Source organism: Capra hircus, chromosome 11, assembly GCF_001704415.2.
Source record: "Capra hircus breed San Clemente chromosome 11, ASM170441v1, whole genome shotgun sequence".
NCBI lineage: Eukaryota > Metazoa > Chordata > Mammalia > Artiodactyla > Bovidae > Capra > Capra hircus.
The window spans coordinates 87,707,567-87,727,046 of NC_030818.1; the positions used below are offsets into that span (position 1 = coordinate 87,707,567).

The 19,480-nt window shown below is 50.3% G+C and overlaps 1 protein-coding gene across 5 annotated transcripts in view; it reads right to left on the reverse strand.

The window, feature by feature from the left end:
- The window catches only part of ASAP2 (ArfGAP with SH3 domain, ankyrin repeat and PH domain 2), a 155,734-nt gene that overhangs the window by 76,331 nt on the left and 59,923 nt on the right, over nt 1-19,480 (reverse strand). For all 5 annotated transcript variants that reach the window (XM_018055681.1, XM_018055685.1, XM_018055682.1 and 2 more), the window contains exon 3: nt 12,174-12,319. In XM_018055681.1, the coding sequence (XP_017911170.1) occupies nt 12,174-12,319 (146 nt within the window). The remainder of the gene's footprint in view (nt 1-12,173; nt 12,320-19,480) is intronic.

The following is a 19,480-nucleotide window of genomic DNA, read 5'->3' on the forward strand; positions in this document are numbered from 1 at the left end:
ACAGGAAGGACCAGCTCCGGGCCTCCCTCGGACAGCCTGTACCAGAGCTGTCCCGCAGTCTCAGGTCCATAGCTGAACAAACCATCCCCATTCTGGCCACGAGAGGTGAAAACCACAGCCAAGGGCTCACTGCACATACGTCGTGCTCAGTGGCTCCAGCCTCAACTCACCAGCAATGCAACCATTATGATCTACGGGAAGAATTAAAACTACCCCTGGGCGACCCAACGCAAATATTTTCCTTAGCACCAAGCAAGCACTGGGCTTTCTCTTATCCTCTGACTTTTCTGACTTAGTTTTAACAAGTGTAAGTAAAACGGCTTTTCTGAAACACCAAGCTCGATCTGAGTATAAATTATGACTCTTAATCGCTGCTAGTAAGTACGATCTAACACCGAGAGCACATAGGCAATCTTTAACAGTCTTCCCCTTCTCTGTCTCCCCTTTTCCTGGGTTCCCTTGGATATGTCTTGACAGGAAGAATTGATAAGTGATCAAATGTCCGTAATCTCAGAAGGAGAAGAATGAGTCAGTCATGGAGAGACAGGCAGACAGGCTATCAGAGACCAAGGGCGGCCTCGGTAACATCACAGCTGATCAGCAGACACAGATAAGGAGATGGGGGCAGTGGGGGAATACAGCAAGACAGCAGCCATCTTTCCACATGGCTTCTTCCTAATTGTTATGTTTTGGTCTCAAAATTCCTCGACCCTAGCTTTGCCACTTTCATACTCTAAAATCCGCTCCCACCCCAACTCTTCCCCTGACATAGGGGCAAGGTCTCAGCTGCTCCTTCAGCTCATCACTGGTCACCAGCAGCTGCTGAGCCAGGCAAAGCTCCGCCCCTGGTCCCAGCCTGACCCCCAGGACCCCGCAAGCATCCTCCTTCCTGACTCGGGCAATGAGTATACGTGTGCTGCCCTGGGGATCCATCCGGAAGCCTGAAGCTAGAAAGGATTCTCACATCTCAGCACTCTATTCTCAGGAGCAGCAAAGAGAAGAGCCTTGGACTGCAAGGAGATCCAACCAGTCCATCCTAAAGGAGATCAATCCTGAATACCCCCTGGAAGGACTGATGCTGAAGCTAAAACTCCAATACTTTGGCCACCTGATGGAAAGAACTGACTCATTGGAAAAGAACCTGATGCTGGGCAAGACTGAGGGCAAGAGAAGGGGACGACAGAGGATGAGATGGTTGGATGGCATCATCAACTCTATGACCATGAGTTGGCAAGCTCCAGGAGATGGTGAAGGACAGGAAAGCCTGGCATGCTGCAGTTCATGGGGTTGCAAAGAGTCCAAATGACTTAGCAGCTGAACAACAAACAACAACAAGACTCGGGACAGAAAAGCTGCTGGGCAGAATCTTCTTGGCTTTTGAGTCTAGAAAAGAACAGGTCTTTTAAGGGCTCTCCTCAAAAACCCTTCATAGTAGCCAACTCTTCTGGGACAATCAGTGTTTCCTTAAAAGGCCATATATAAAACATGGCTGAAGAGCCTTACCTGAAATGTAGCTGTGTCACGTAAGCTTATTTTAATATGACTAATCTATGAGAAAGCAGAGACCGAAATGATGACACTGGGATCTGCAGGGTTTTGTTTCCTTTTTAACTTGAGCAAATGCTACTTAATCACAGAGTTCAGTTCAGTTCAATCACTGAGTCGTGTCCAACTCTTTGAAACCATATGGACTGCAGCACGTCAGGCCTCTCTGTCCACCACGAGCTCTCAGAGTTTACTCAAACTCATGTCCATTGAGTTGGTGATGCCATCCAACCATCTCATCCTCTCTCGTCCCCTTTTCCTCCTGCCCTCAATCCCTCCCAGCATCAGGGTCTTTTCCAATGAGTCAGTTCTTTGCATCAGGTGGCCAAAGGATTGGAGCTTCAGCTTCAACATCAGTCCTTCCAATGGATATTCAGGACTGACTTCCTTTAAGATGGACTGGTTGGATCTCCTTGCAGTTCAAGGGAATCTACGAGTCCTCTCCAACACCACAGTTCAAAAGCATCCATTCTTTGGTGCTTATCTTTCTTTTTGGTCTAACTCTCACATCCATACATGACTACTGGAAATCACAGAGTTAAGGAGGTAAAGATTTCAAAGAAGGGCAAACACCTGTTCATACGTGCTCAGGCCCCCGCAGCGCCTCTGTGTGGGAGGGCGGAGAGCTGCAAAGACCTCAGACCTCACTGCTTCAAACAAGGGCATTTCTAGCAGAGGCTTTGGCATGAGCCAAGGACATGCACAGAGGAAGCAGGTATACCTGCCTGGAGCTGCGAAGTCTTCTCCAGGAGCTGGAGCCTGAGACCTGGGGCAGGGAGGGAGGGAGAGAGTCCGTGTGTGTGTGCATGCATGTGTGTGCATGCAGGGTGTGTTACAGTAATAGGAAAGGTTTTACACCTGTGCAGTCCAGTACAACAGACACTAGCTACACAGGCCCATCCAAACTGAAGTGGCTTAAAACTAAATCAAGTTTGAAACTGAGTTCCTCAGCTGTGCTAGCATGTTTCAAGTGCACAAGAGCCACGGGTGGTGAGTGGTTTCTGATACTAGATAGAGCTAATGCAGACCATGTCCACCAACACACGGTTCCGGTGGACAGCAATGCTTTACATGAGCAACCTCAAGAAAACGGTAAGCAGCTCTGAGGTATGATGCATACACGTACCCAGAAAACCACTGCCCAAATCCAGATAGTGAATGCACCCGTCACCTCCAGGGCCTTTCTGCAATCCCTACCTCCCAGCTGCTCATTCCTCCATCTCCAGTCTCCAGGCAACAGCTGATCTGCTTCTGTCTTCACAGAGTAACCTGCATTTTCCAGGGCTTCACATACGTGAAATCCTACACGGTGCACTGCTTTCTGCCGGCTTCCTTCATCCTTGCTTTGAGAGCCATCAGTGTTGTTGCATCAGTGGCTCCCTCCCATTCCTGCGGAACAGTTTTCCATCACCTGGCTTATCCACACACCTGCTGACAGGTTTCTGAGTTCTTTCCAGTCTGGGAGCTGCTACAGATCTTACAAAGGGCTTCCTTCCCTGGTAGCTCAGACGGCAGAGAATCCGCCTGTGATGCAGGACATCTGGGTTCCATCCCTGGGTTGGAAGGCCGAACACCTGCTCCCCCTGGAGGTGCCCACCCTCCACGACGTGCTGTCTACATCGGGGTTCCCTTTTTCCAGTCCACAGAGCAGTTTCTCAGAGACACACAGACACACAGGAAAACCATCTAGGCCACTTTCATTTTTGGTGATTTCTCCCCAGGGACTGGTGAAAACATTGCCGCAGGCCTACCACACGTGCACATGCGTGCACATACCACGTAGTGTCTTGCTCACTCTCTCACATGGGGCCCTCATGCACACATGCGCCCAGGCCTGGTTCTTGGCAGCAGAGTCACTCTGATGGTTTGTTTAATTAAAAAGGGAGACGGGGAGCCCACGCAGTCCCTGAGTGTTTAACGCAAACTGAAAGATCAAAACCAGGCAGCTGCCAAAAACACTGGCAACTTTCACACAAGAAAGCGGGGAGACAGCTGACCCGGTTTCTGCCTTTAGCGCTGCGTCTCTGGCAGTCACTCCACTTTGATCTTTCAGGTTTTAAGTGCAGAGAAAACAGCGACCCTCTTTCACTGGGGAGCAGATGACGAAACGACCCACCGCAGCCCACCTACAGCCGTGTGGTCAGCTCTGAGAGGCGCGGGGGCCGGCAGAGAAAAGCCCAGGACTCATCAACCCACAGCATCTTCTAAAACCCATGTGATGTTAAAGTTGCTGAGTTAAGCTATCACCAAAAACAAAAGCACCTTTTCCAATGTATCAGCTCTGAGAACTTAAGGGTGGACACGCGGCCGAGTGTACACTCTGGCATCCTGGCCTCAGTCTCCCCAGGGGAAGATGGGAAGTGGTCCACTGGGCTGTCCTTAGCACAGCTGGTTCCGACACCAAGCTCAGTGTCACCAGGACTGATTAGAAATGCGAATGGAGGGTGAACTCTGGGAGATGGTGCCCAGCAGAGAGTGTTCTAGCAGCTGCTCAGGTGCTGTCACTGGGTGAAGCTCGAGAACCACGATTCAGTAGGTGTATGTGGGGCCTGGGTCTTTTAACTAGTTCCAGATGATGCTACTGCTGGTCCATGGACCATACTTTGAGAATTTCTGCTCTCAGGCGATGCTTCTCAGACTTGAATGGGCTGATTTGTACCCTAGGAAAATGGAGTTCGGCAGGCCTAGCAGACAAGGGTCTGGGGGTGGGCAGTGGGGTCCTGCGTGTCTAAGTAGCTCCAGGTGACTCCACTTGAGTGCAAGGCTAGGGCTCTCTGAGGGCAAGACAAGGACTCTGGGGATGGCAAATGAAACAAATGATGTCCAAGAGTTTTGTAAACCAGAATTTACAATGTACAAGTACTGATGTAGCTTGTCAAATTTTAGGTTTAAAGGAGGGCTTCCCTGATGGCTCCAGGGGTAAAGACTGCGTGCAATGCTGGAGACAGGGGTTTGATCCCTGCGTCAGGAAGATCCCCTGGAGAAAGAAATGGCAACCCGCTCCAGTGATGTTTGGCCTGGAAAACCCCATGGTCAGAGGAGCATGGCAGTCTACAGTCCATGGGGTCACAAAGAGTCAGACACACTGAGTGACGAACACTTTCACTTTTAAGGGAAGGGATGTGTTCATGAACTTGGCAAAGGGCCTGGACATGGATGGACCCTGGGATAACCCCCAGAACCCCCGCCCACCTCTACCGAGGACCCAAGCACCCGAGGCCGTGAGAGTCACCTTGACACCTTCCGAGGTCGCACCTCAGGCCTCCGCAGCATTTGTACAGGGCTGGGTCGGCCCACAGAGCATCCTAATAAAAGTAGCCCTGATGGGAGCAGTGAGTGCTTCCTGCCCGGGGAACTGGGTGCCCCCAACAGGCACTCGCTCACTCTTCTCAGCTGAGCTCTCCTCCTGGGCCCGCCTCTCCAGGGCTTTTCCCACCTTCTCTGACCTTGAGGAGTCAATGTACCATAGGAATTACAATGAAGTGGCCCTGCCTTTCTGGAAAAAAAAAAAAAAAGAATCGAAGTACAATGCGTACAGGGTAGTGTCTGTGCTACAACCAAACATGGGCTCTGATAGCAAGTAGCCTTACTGCTTTTGTTGTTTTGATCCAACTAAGGACATGCTCTCATTTGGGTCAGCAATCTGTAAGTATAGGAAACAGCTTGTGCTGCTGAAGTCTTGTGGTGTTCTCGTTCAGTCATTCAGTTGTGTCCGACTCGACAATACCATGGACTGCAGAACGCCAGGCTTCCCTGTCCTTCCCCATCTCCCGGAGCTTGTTCAAACTCACGTCCATTGAGTCGGTGATGCCATCCAACCATCTCATCCTCTGTTACCCTCTCCTTCTGTCTTCAACCTTTCCCATCAACCAGGGTCTTTTCCAATGAGTCGGCTCTTCGCATCAGGTGGCCAAAGCGTTGAAGCCTCAGCTTCAGCATCAGTTTCCTTCCAATGAATATTCAGGGTTGATTTCCTTCGGGATTGGCTGGTTTGATCTCCTTGCTGTCCAAGGCACTCTCAAGAGTCTTCTTCAGCAAAAAGAATTTCCAAGCATATATCATCAGGCCAGACAAAAATCATTCACAGCAGAGGTTTCCAGGTGTCCAACATGACTGTCAGTAGGTCCATCAGAACTCTGTTCCCCTAGGGAAGCCCCAGCCTTCAAGCCCTCCCACTCAAGGCTCACAGACTCCTACTCTGTGTACAACCTAAGCAGCTGGTCATGCATTCTCCAGCTCACAGTGCTGGGGAAGCAGGCGCTAAGAGAGGTGGAGACCAGCAATTAGCGGGGCAAACAGTGTCAGGATATTAAAACAACAACAACAACAAAAAAACAGACCTTGAAAATGGAAATCTGACAGTCTGACACCAGTCTAAAGGCAGGTACTCCCACGCAGCAGGTACCAGGCACTGGGGGGTTTCTCTAGAGCTCAGCGCAGCTCCTTAATTTATGCCCTAGATAACTGTACAACATTACTTTGCCAACAAAGGTCTGTCTAGCCAAAGCTATGGTTTTTCCAGTAGTCATGTATGGATGTGAGAGTTGGACTATAAAGAAAGATGAGTGGCAAAGAACTGATGCCTCTGAACTGTGGTGTTGGAGAAGACTCTTGAGAGTCCCTTGGACTGCAAGGAGATCCAACCAGTCCATCCTAAAGGAGATCAGTCCTGAATATTCATTGGAAGGACTGATGTTGAAGCTGAAACTCCAATCCTTTGGCCACCTGATATGAAGAACTGACTCATTGGAAAAGGCCCTGATGCTGGGAGAGATTGAAGGTGGGAAGGAGAAGGGAATGACAGAGGATGAGATGGTTTGATGGCATCACTGACTCGATGGGCACGAATCTGAGTAAACTCCAGGAGCTGGTGATGTGGACATGGAGTGCTGCGGTCCACGGGGTCACAAAGAGTCGGACACGACTGAGCGACTGAGCTGAACTGAGACAACGGTAAACCTTCCTCCTCTAAAGATGAAATTACGATCAATGCCCCCGCTGAAAAAAATACTGCAGGACGTTTAAAAACAAATGGAAAACAGACATAGAAAGCAAACTTACGGTTGTCAGAGGAGACAGTGGGGACAGGGGCACATGTGGAGTTTGGAATTAACACACACACACTATAGACAAAGCACGGGAACAACAGGCACCTGCTGTACAGGGAACTACAGTCAGAGGCGCAGAATAACCTACAAAGGAAAAGAATCTGAGAAAGAATATACCTGCTTAACTGACTCACTCCGCTACACACCGAAACTAACACAACACTGTAAAGTAACTCTATTGCAATTTTTAAAAATGCTTTAAGAAGAGAAAGAATGTAAGACATTTTCAGTAGACACGAAAACAGGAGAAACTGTACGGGATCACTGAGGCTGAGCGCCTCTGCTTAAGTGAGCTCCACGTTGAGCAAAACGTGATGAGCTTCGTTATCAAGGAGAATCAGCATCTGCTGCCTCAGGCCTCCCTGCCGGGCCCTGCCCGCACCACAGGGACAAAGCCACACTCTCCCCAGCAACCTTACTAGCTCTTTGCTCTGTGGCTATTAATGTCTTCTAACTCCAATTGTGTGTTTAAAAAAATTTTTTTTAACTTCCGTACACGTTGGTTCCTCTTTCCACGTGAGTGAAGTGAAATTCCTCAGCCCCTGGGCCGCTGTCAGCTCTCACCCTGGAGCTCCGTCCTGGGCCATGCTCTCACCTGGGGCAGGTTTACGATCTGAGGGTAGATATTTCATGAGCCATTCTCTGAAAACAGAGCTGGACATGACATACCTGCAACTGAACTTTCAGGAAATCTGTCCTTTCACGCAGCCCTTCACTAAAAGGCCACTTATTTAAAAAATTATTTTCAGTTGGAGGAACACGGCTTGCGTGCGTGCTCACTCAGCCATGTCCGACTCTCTGCGACCTTATGGACTGTAGCCTGCCAGGCTCCTCAGTCCATGAGATTCTCCTGGAAAGAGGACTGGAGTGAGTGAGCTGCCATGCCCTCCTCCAGAGGATCTTCCCGACCCAGGGATCAAACCCAGGTCTCCTGCATTGCAGGCGGATTCTTTACCATTGAGCCACCAGGGAAGCCCTGGCTTCTGCCAAACATCAGTATAAATCAGTCATTGGTATACCTATGGGCCCTCCCTCTTGAACCTCCCTCCCACCTCCCAGCCCAGCCCAGCTCACCCCCTGGGTTGTCACAGAGCACTGGACTTGGGCCACCTGTGCCATACAGCAAATTTCCAGTGGCTCTCTAATTTTACACGTGGTAATGTATGTGTTTCAGTGCTACTCTCTCAGTTCATCCCACCCTCTCCTTCCACCCCCCCAGTGCTCGCAAGTCTGTTCTCTATGTCTGCGTCTCCACCTCTGCCCTGAAAACAGGCTCGTCAGTACCCTCTTTCTAGATTCCATATATATGCATTAATAAAAAGTATTTGTCTTTCTCTTTCTGACTGACTTCACTCTGTAGAATAGTCTCTAGGTTCATCCGTCTGATTAGAACTGAGTCAAATGCATTCAGAAGGCCCCGTCGTAACACTGAAACAGCCCTGCAAAACCTTTCCAGGAACACAGGAGACTGGGCTGACTTTATCACCAGCCTGACTTCACACCTGTTACATTTCTGGGGGCAACCTTGCTTTTTGCTTTCTCCTGCATCACTGCAGAGAGAATTCATAGCCTCTCTGAAGGTGAGAATCTCACCCATTAGTAACAACATCATCACTCTATATTAAGTTAGCTTTTCTCTGGGAGATGTTCTAACTGCTTTATAAACATTCTTTCATCCTGAAGAACAGGTAGGTGGTAATTATTATTCTTTCTGGACGAGGAGGTAAAACTGAGGCTCTTGGCTACGTGGAACTGAAATGGTTTTTGAATGCCTGAGAGAAAAGCAAAAGCCAGGCTTTTAAAACAAGAGATAGAACAGATTTGACCAAAATAGGAGTAAGAATGGTATACAAAATACCAAAAAAGGAGAATTCTCCTATAAGCAGCTCACTCTCATTGATAGCTTCTTAGAAGCAGCCCCTTGGCGTCCTTAAGGCCACAGACCTGCAGCACCAACCCTGCCAGGGGCACCTGGCCTGGGAATGCGAATTTGCACACAAATAAGCTATCTGCTTGGAAACAGGAGAGTAAAAAAACCAAAATGACAGTTATGCACCTGGACTCAGAGCTACTGCTGTCCGAGATGTAGTAAATTTCTTTCGCTCACTCAGTCGTGTCTGACTCTTTTGCAACCCCATGGGCTGTAGCCCATCAGGCTCCTCTGTACATGGAATTCTCCAGGCAAGAACGCTGCAGTGGGTTGCCATTCCCTTCTCCAGGGGATCTTCCTGACCCAGGGATCGAACCCATGTCTCCTGCATTGCAGACAGATTATTTACCATCTGAGCCACCAGGGAAGCCCTGTAGTAAGTTACCTGACCACAGTAACACAGACATGACACCTGTGTGCTGGGTTTCTAATTTACCAACAGCCCTTCCCACTGATCCCTGTTATCCTGATGCTGGCCAGGTGAGGCGGGGCGGTTTTCTTACCCCTGTTTTAGGATGAGGCAGCCGCGGTGTCAGGTGCCTCGTGGCTGCAGTAATAAAACCCAGGGGCCTGTCTTTATGCCACATTTTTCCCTGCATTGCCTTCCCTTTTGTTCTGTCCCTTTTTCCTCCCAAGGAGGTGACAAGGGGCCTAAATTCCTTTAAATACCAAGGGGAAAGGGCATGGGATTGGGGTTTTAAGACCCAGATGTGACTCCCAACTGTCCCTGGCAGGGGTTCTGATGTGCCCGGGATGGCAGAACCATGGGGTAGTGGCCCCACGTGACAGTGTACCCGTCACAATGTCCAGGCCCTGCTCTGCTTTTAGTTTTGCAGAAAATCAAGAAATGAAGGAGCTGCTTTTGTCTAACTGTGCAGCTGCTCCTGTTAAAGCTGAGGACAAGCTACTTCACGTAGGAGTCCACCATATGGATCGATGCAGGTGGGCTCATCTGCACCTGGAGGCGCACGTCCAAAGGCTGGCAAGGACTGAGAGCCGCCGGGAGGGAGATGAGCTCTTTAAACCAGCAGGGCTCCAGTTACCTAACCTACAAAGTGGGGACAATACTGACTCACCTTATGGGATTGCAACAAGGATGAAATAAGCTAAGATGTGCAAAAGCAACTGGCTGTGCTCCTAACAAAACTAGGCATGGCGTCATCATCTCCATCTCACAGCTGAGAAAACCTGAGTGGAGATCGGCTGAAAGAAGACCCAGGGCTGGCTGCTTGCGGTGGGGGACAGACCCTGGCCCCTGGCCTCCCTTTCCTGCCTTCACGCCACCCACTCAGTCACGGCGCTGACTCTTCCCCTTCTCCGTCCTCGTGGGACCCCTTTCACTGCTTTTTTTCTGGTTGGATCCTGGTCCCTGACTCACACATCTTCCTCTTTTTTGGCTTCCCTCTTCACGGTGCTCAAGCACAACCTCTAGGAGTTTCAGAGAAATGACATTTGGGAGCTTTGCATGTCTGAAACATCTCTTAAGTCTACGTTCATGCTCAGGTGCTGGGCCTCATTAAGGTTAGACTATGTTCCCCAGGATTTTAGCAGCAACGTTCCAGACCTTTCAAAGTTTTCAGGGTTACTGTTGAGACGGCCAGTGCCATCCTGATGCTTAATCCTGTGTGTGCTTTCTGAAGGCATTTAAGGTCTTTCGCCATTTCACAGGGGATGCCTTGGGGTGGGCAGGTCCTTTCCCTCACTGCCCTGGGCCCTTCCATCTAGTTTCAGGAACCATCTTTCACTTGGTTGTCCTCCTCTCTCTCCTACTCTCTTATTGTAAAACGCCTGTCAGTTGGACAATGGACCTTGAGGATTAATCCCCAACCCATCCTTTAACTGCTCCCCCACTTTTTGGTCCTGGTTGGTCCTTTTGATCTATTTTTGAGAGACTTGTCTTACTCTATCCCTTCTCGTAGGATTTCCAATGTCATATTTTCCTACGTTAACCGTCTCCCCCTCTTTAACGACAAGCTGTATCCCACTCTCCCTTCCGATTTCTTTTGAGGAATTAAATGTAGCTTCTTTAAAGTTATCTTCTGTTCTTTGCATTGTCTGCTCCCTCCTCAGATCTTCCTTCTGTTTATTTTGGTCTGTTTGATTCTGGGGGCAGTTCATTCATATTTAAGAGGGAGGCATGTGGCAGCTGGCTGGCAGCTCAGTGAGACAGAAAGGGGCTTACCTCCCGAGGGGCTGGGGGATTACGGGCTTGGGGGATTAGTCCACAGGCTGGTTTTACACTAGAAGACCCCCCGCATGTCAGCGTTTAAAGAGAACTTCCCTGGGACCGTGCAGTTTCTCCAGTGGGGGGCGGGGGGAAAGAAAAGTTCCCCTGTGACTCAGCGGTGAGGCCCTAACCAGCCAAGTGCCCGTGTTTGGGGAGGGAGTGGGGCTGGAAGGGGGGAGCCGGGCTCCATGTATGGTCTGCGTGCCGTCAGCCTGTCACCTGACAAACGGGAGACAAATTTGACAAGAGCCCCAAGAGACTCCAGATTAACCCAAGTAAAGAACTTCAGCACAGCAACAGCTTTTTACTCTTACCATTTCCAACGGAAACATTTCACGAGTGAAGACACGGAGAGAGACCGAGAGAGCCGTAACGATCTGGTCCTCTCCCCCCCTGGCCATTAACCCCCACGCTGTGGTCCCTTGTCTCCGCCCTTCCAAGGCCAGATGTCCAAACCAGCCACCATCACCACTGCAAGAATGAGGAGCTCGTTTCTCACTTGTTATGAGCTTGCTGACAGGACAAATGAAAAAGACGCTGTTGTTTGTGACCTACACAGAAAGTATTATTGAGTTCTTGACCTGGTCTGGTTGTCCATGACCTCTGGGAGAAGCCAAGGAGAGAAAAACAGGAAAGAGATGCCGGGACCATCCCCGAGTACATTCCCCTCGTGGAAGAAACTATCGAAAGGGTCACACACCCCCTCCCTCTCAGGCTGCCCACTTCTTCAGAATTCAGCTCCCATAACGGGGATGACACAGGGCTGCCAAGCACAAGAAAGAACCCATTCACCCCGTTTTGCCCAGCACCTACCACAGGCAGGAACTACTCAGTCTGTACTTCCGTTTGCTTTAAAAAGTGAGTTTTTTCTTAGGTTCTGCATTTGGGAGCATGAATGGCCTTTAAATATTCACGGTAATTTCTGGGCTTTGATTAAAGGTTACCTTGCTGTGTAAGACGAGTTTGAAACATATCTATTAAATACTGGAAGTTTAAATACCTACTCTAATCACCAGAAACAGGCTTATTCTACCCAGTTAAGAAACTTCTGAAAATTGAACTCAGAACCCCTTAAGAAGATGAATGCATTTATCCATTTTGAGCCTCAGCTGTGCACCTGTAAAATGCCAAGTTAAATTTTAAAAAAGTCTCACCAGAGTAAAAATTACAATTCTAAAATTATTCCAAAGTGACCTAATGTACATAGAAAACATAATTCTTTTAGGTACTGTGGCAGGTAGGAAAGGTATTCTTCGTTCATCAGACAAACCTCAATTACCGTCTATGGAGCCCCCTTCCGGGCGGGAGCGTCGGCCGGCACTTTCTGCACCACCTGTTCGCTGCACACGCTCATGGCACTCACCAGGTTTTTGAACAGCGCGGTCAGCTCCTTGGTAAACACTGAGAACTTCAGGAACGCGCTCCCCAGGTCCGGGTCATCTCTGCACACGCAGTTGCCCCCGAACTTCTCCAGCGCCTGCGTGTACTGCTCCTCGTTCTCCACGTGCGCTGCAACGGTAACGCGAGAAGCACGGTCAGGGCATCGACACTCCCGGCCCGCCCTCTGCCAGGTCCTGACGTGTGAGCAAAACTGGACATGTTAAAAGCCTGAAAATCTGAGAAAAGTCAAGGCGCACCAGGGACAGAAATAACTCCCCTGTCCCAACAACCACCCATCGGACCAGCGTAGGTGCGTGCTCCATTGTGTCTGACTCTGCGACCCTATGGACTGTATGTAGCTCACCAGGCTCCTCTGTCCATGGTATTTCCCAGGCAAGAATACTCAAGCGGGTTGCCATTTCCTCCTTGAGGTTATCTTCCTGACCCAGGGATCAAACCCGTGTCTCCTACATTGGCAGGAGGATTCTTTACCACTTGAGCCACCAGGGAAGCCCCCAATTGCGCCAGCAACAGACCCCAAAGAACAAGCAGGATGACCAGGAGGGAGGCACTTCACACAAGTCCCATGGTGTCCAGTTGATGCGATGATATCCCAAGGGGACCTCCCCCCATGGCCCCACAGACTCTAACTGATGCAATGAAATCCCAAGGCGACACCCCCTCCACCCCTCATGGCCCCCATGATTGCAGGACTCGCAGCCCATAGCCCTAGTCCTCTCCTGGAACCCAGCCTCTGGTAGGACACTCAGCCAGCCACATACCCTGGCTTCTCCTGCAACACAGGCGAGCCACAGTCCTCGGAGCACAGGCCAGGGCACCTCTCTTCATGACATGCCCTCTGCCCAGGGGCCCTGCCCTCCTCTCCAGGCCTTCCATGCCCCTGCCCATGTCCTCAACACCGTCCTGGCCCTGCACTCAGCATGGTAAGCATGCAACCACTTGGTAAGTGTGGTCCCCAACAAACCAGGTGCTTACAGGGGAGGGACTAGGTCTTATTCATCTTTGTGCTTGAGATGTAAGACCACGTGTGTGTTGTCTGAATGAAAAAAGTAAACCCTGGTCACCCATCTGAAGGTGTTTTACCACCATTAGGCTCCAAGGCAGTAGTAGCTTAGTGCGTGAAAAGCCTGGGTTCTGAGTCTCTGACTCTGTGGGTCCCAGGCCCCATGGGACATCAAAATCATACACGGGTCCTTATCAAATTGCAGAAGCCAGAGTCCCGTCTCAGGATTAGAAGCAGGGTGGGAAGGGGACGTGGAATTCTGGTTAGCCAATGTGGCTGGACGTGAGCTCTCACTTCAGGGCCAGCATTTTTAAACGACCCCACCAGTCTAATAAAACAGCCTCCTGGCATGGACACTTGAGTCCTGTTCCTCCGTGGCTCCAGTCAGAAATGTGACACAACTCTACAGGTGTATCAGGGCAGCTGGGCGGGCGTGCCAGCCTGCACGTGAACCACACTAGGCAAGGTCAGCCACGTCTGCAGACTGCTGCCTCACAAGGAGGACGGCCCAGGGCTGCCAGGTGATCACAGAAAGCCCCGAGCTACAGCTCCTTCACCAAAGAAGCGATCCTGAAAACCGCCTGTGGCCCCCCAAAGTCCTCCTCAGGGAAACGGGACCACCGTCAGCAGTGCTGGGACCCACAGGGGACACGTGCTCATGGAAGGCGGCCCTGGGCCTGAGCTGGACCCCAGGATCCACTGACGGTGCACCCACCCACAAGCCAGCTTTCATCGGGGGCATGTGGGTGCCTTACAGAATTCCCCTGAGTATCTAACAAAGACAAGAGAACACAAATTCTACCACTTTGGACCTTTTCCTTCTTTCTATTATGACTATCTTCTATGCTAGAAAAGAGCCTGAGAGTTCTGGATGCAGTATATGTATCTGTGGGCTTCCCTGGTGGCTCAGACGGTAAAGCGTCTGCCTGCAATGCAGGAGACCCGGGTTCGATCCCTGGGTCAGGAAGATCCCCTGAAGAAGGAAATGGCAACCCACTCCAGTATTCTTGACTGATAGAGGAGCCTGGTGGGCTATAGTCCACGGGGTCGCAAAGAGTTGGACACGACTGAGCAAGTTTCACTTTGTTTTCTTTCTAAGACTATACTCAGCAACACACACACAACACACCCCACCGCATGCTGAACAGGCAGAAAAGCTGGAAGAGCCCTTAGCAGGTCCAGACCTTGGAGTCTGTGCCTCCCAGGAAACACAGATGCCCTGGGAACACATGCATCACGAGGCTACAGTAAGGGCCATGTGAAGGACAAAGACCTGCTGTGAGACACTCACAAGGAGAAGGTAAGAATCAAAGAAAAGGGGAGGATCCAGCTCACCCACACCCAGCACACACCCAGCAGCCGTGACAATGGTTTAGCGCAGCACAGATGTCATCTACGTTGAGCACAAACAACATCCGCAGTTCTTCCAGACCTCACAACAACTTACAGGTGACATGCATGACTTCTCACAATGCTGAAAGGAAAATGGGACTCAAGGAGGTCAAGGAAGCTATCCACGGAAGCAGGGCAGAAAGTGGCTGAGCTGGGTGCAAACCCGAGTTTGCCTGACCCCAAAGCCCATTCGAGGTCTCCCTGCTGTGCGGGCCATTCTAAAATAGCTTACCTTCCCAAAGCCAAAGGCACGCAAGTTTTAGATTTTTTAAATTCCATTTCAGAGGCAGATCGGTTATTCCTTCTTTACCCTATAATTCTAAAACGCATGGCCAACAGTGAGGGGCAGGTCCTTTCAAACCACACACCGTTCTGTAACTATTTCAAAACTGGCGGTCAAGATGTAGGGTCTGCAAGGGTGTGGCAGCCACCAGCAGATGTCTGGGGCTGATGTCACCATCGCCACCCCCCCGCCCCTGCCCCCATTGAGAGAGACAGGAACTCGGAGGCTACAGTCACCTCGGGAGCCACATGCTGCCTTCACAACATGCCTGGACCCTCACAGCTGCTCTGGGCGAGCGGGGAGAGGGGGTGTCATCTTTCAGTCAAGGCAGTTAAGTGCCCCACAAGCCTTTCGTTCAGTTAAACCTAATGATACTACATGGTGCCAGCTGGAGCATCCCTTGTTATCTGCTGAGTGAGGTAGCGTTCAGAGGGCCTATATGATCTGCCTGAGATCAAACAAGGAGGTGGGTCAGGGGTCAAGTCCATCCTCTATTCATGCAGGCTGCCCCCAGCCTGGGACAACCTTGGGAGAAAGGATGCTGCCTTCTCTCCAGGGATAGTCGACCAACCAGGCACAGAGGACAAACAGCCAGCAAGGCCAGGAAGGACAGACTCACTTTCTTTCATTCCTCCTCCTGGGCCTTTTAACTAACCACCTGGTATAGGACACTTTTTTTTTTTTTTTTTAAATAAAAATTCTTTCCCTTTTAAACCTTCAAAATAATGTGCTGATTCCAGCAGCCCCGATGGTGACTAATGAGCGTTCTGGACCATCACTCTCACCATCACCTCATGTATTTGTATTTAAAGCGTTCTGATCCACTGCAATCACTATCTTCTGATGTGCAAAACTGTCCCAGCTTAGGTCAACGGGAACCTCTTCACACACTGATCTAGTTGGGGTTTTTAAGACCAATTTCTCTTCTTGCCAACACACTTGAAAAGCTTCTTGAAAAATGACCACAGCCCGTGCGTTTCTTGGTCTCCCTGAAATAGCTGGGCCTGGTGCCCACCATCAGGACGGTAAACTCTTCACACATAATGTATTGTCTGTCTGGCCTACTGGTCCACATCACCCAAAGTTTGAGATGTTCCTACTAGAGAAAGTCATTTAGCTGCTTTATTTTTCTTTTGCCAAAACTAAATTTAAAATAGGAGCCTAAAATAAATGGCTTGGGAATCAAGTTTCTGGAAAGAGCCCAACCTGGGTCTCTCATCTCCTATTTAGAGCACTGTGAAGGCCATCCCTCTCAGAAGAGCTCACTCCCCCACCTCCTCCTTGCTCAGCTGCATCTTCACTGGTTCTCATTCACGATCCAGGGCCAAGAAAGTCCAATACGGGAGGGGCTTGAGAGGATGAGAATGTGAATCCCTGAGACCACAGCAGGTGAGACCCCAGTTGTCCCCCGGCCGGCAGCCCTCCCACTTCCCCCACCGTACTGCACCAAGGTCAGACCCTCCACCAATCCGTCAAAGGGGGTGCAGAGACTCTTGCAGGAAGAGCTGCCGTGAGGCCAGCACACAGGTGCACACAGTGTGTTTAGGGGTAAAGACTGGGCCTTGCTGTGTGCCTTTTAGTTTACTTGATTATGTCAGTTTAAAGACTGATACCGAGCAGAAGGCCCAGTGCATGCCATTCAAGCAAAATGTTGGATCCAAAAGGAAAAAAGGCAGCCTTTTTACTCCCACTGGATGGACCACAGCATGTCGGGGAAGCCAACTGCCCGCCTAGCGCTACCAAAGGACAAGAAGGGTCCCGCAGCCAACTCACCTCCACCACATTCACATCTCTGGGAGTGTCTGCCCCTCGCAGGGCTGTGATGGTGTGACAGAGACACGTGTGACTACGTCCAGGGACAGACGCACCAAACTATGTGTGATGGCCTGTGACATCCTGGGGCTGGCGGTTCAGAGACGCCAAGAAGGGGTCATTTGAGCCAGGGCTCCAGGTCAGGTAGGGATTTCAAGAGACACGAGCAGGAACAGGAAGGTACTGACCCCAGGGGAATGGCCAAGGGGCCCCGTGTGTGCAGAGGCTGTGACCGCTGTCCCAGTCTGCAAGTGCCCGCCAGCACCCAGCTCCTGATGCAAGGCCATCTCAGGAGATCACTGGTCTCACTGTCCCACCCACCCAGGGCCACTCCTGGGGTCTTGACAGTTTGGAGGACCCTGAAAAGAAACCCAGGACAGAGACCTCCTCTGCATAGACGAGGACACCAAAACTCAGAGAGGGCGCTGACTTGCTCAGCTTCACACAAGCTAGTTTGATGCCGCTAGAGAACTAGAACTCAGCTTTCCCAGCGCCCTGTCCTCCCAAGTCCCCCCAAGCACGCGGGGAAATGTCTCTTCATTTGCTCGTCACTATTCCTGGCTCTAGGCTAACACGGGCACGTGCTACAGTCCTCCAGGCCAAGCACACGCACCGGTGACCCAAAGTTCCAAAAGCCCTGACTAGAGAGCAATGGGGGTGTGGGCTGGGGTGGGAGAAGGCAGCCTGTCAGTGATCCCCTTGACTGGGACCCTCCAGCCCACTGGCCACTCACGGTTCAGGCGGAAGCGAATCCAAGCAGATACTGCACACACCCAGCATCCACACAGACAGCTCCACCAAGGGTGCATTTTAGGAGAGAAATACATTCTCTACAGTCACAGCTTTATAAAAACCCTACCTAGAGAATGATTAACATTCAAATGTGAGCCACAACTGTATCATCAGGAAAGCCTGCACAACTCAATGGCAAGGAGACCAGGTCACTTCCCCTCAAGCCGTGGGCCCTGCACATAACCTGGTTTCAGATCTGACTCTCGGCAGCACATGGGAAAGCAATTTCCCGGAGTCAAAGATAATCCCCTCTGCTTAACAGAATCTCAACCCTGTGAACACCCCATGGGAGAAAACCATTTTTAGAACGTTTATTTCTGGAGTCATCCCTGATAACAATCTTTCCATTCACAATTTGGTAATATGCATGAAAAGTTTTTCAAATGTTGTTGTCTTTCATTCCCTCTTATTTCTAGAAATTTATCCTAAAGAAATAATCCAGTGCTTAGAGATGTATATAGGGAACCACTGATCAGCTGAAACTGCATGAAGCTCGAGCGATATGGAAATGGTTAAGAGTATCTCTTATAAAATGGAATATTATGTAAGCTTTCAACATCATGATGTAGGAATATGGTCGGGATAGAATGCCAAGTTAAAAAAAGGCAGGACACAGAACTATATATTTCATCTCAATTTTTTAAAAATGTAAAACGTAGGCAAAAGGCTGAAAGGAAAGAACATCAAAATGCTAAGGTGGTGTTAAAAGAGCAGGTGCTCGGTACCTGGCAGCTGGTGCAAGCCAGGTGTTTTCCTGTGCATCGCCGCGTCCTCCTCGAAGGGGCATTTTTTGGAGGAGGAGACAGTCTGGGGGCCAGGTGGCAATTCTGACTGGCCAGGGTCACAGCCTGGGAACCTCAGACTAGGAGTACAGCCCAGCCCCTCCCATCTCAGACAGGCGGGCATGCATCGGACCCTGACCTTGATCCACTGCTTTTCTGGATTTTTTTGAATGCTCTAAACTAAGCTCATATTATCTTTATCATCAGATAACAATGTAAGGAATAAATCTGAAATACCTGACCATGGCTCTCTGTACCTTTGAGATGACCAGAATCCATCTTTCTATACCAGCTTCTCCTGGACCAGCTGACATGACAAACACAGCCTCTGCAAGCTGGCCTGAGTACCTGCATCATCTCTGATGAGACACAAGCACCTGCCACCAGGAGGGTTTGGTGAGAACTCCTATCCTCTCCCATAAGCCCTCCGGGTCCCGCTCAAGCCAGGCGCACGGGCATCTGGAAAGACAGCCTCGCCCCTGGGTCTCACCACTTCCTCTGCTCTCTCCAACACACTGGGCCCCTCCTACTTTCAAAACTTCACACGGAACTCATTTCCATCAAGACTTCCCTGGGGTGTCCTCTCTGACGTTATAGAGACCTTTGGATGTCACCGCTGCAGATGTCTGGCACAGGGAGCCAATAATCAGTCCAGAAGGTCACGGTGTGAGCTATTAAAATGTGCCAACTGTTGTCCGTGATCACCTGATATTCTTTGATCCTGCCCTATATTAATGATGACAAAATGACACTTGGGGGGAATTCCCTGGTGGTCCAGTGGAAGAGTCAGTTTGACTCCTGGTTGAGGAACTACGATCCCTCATGATAAGTGGTGCAGCTAAATCAATAGTTAAATAAAAATTTTAAAATGACACTTGGAGTCTGCGCAGCTAACTGAACACAACCCCCGTCACCTCTGTATAAAATTCGTGCAGCAGCACACCCGGGGTTGGGAGGTGGGGAGGGGGCAAGAAATCGAGACCTATCTACCAGATATTGTTGTTCAGTCGCTCTTTGCGTGCCCGACTCTGCAACCACATTGACTGCAGCACGCCAGGCTTCCCTGTCCTTCACCATCTCCTGGAGCTTGTTCAAACTCATGTCCATTGAGTTGGTGATGCCATTCAACCATTTCATCCTCCTGTCCCCTTCTCCTCCTGCCCTCAATCTTTCCCAGCCTCAGGGTCTTTTCTAATGAGTTGGCT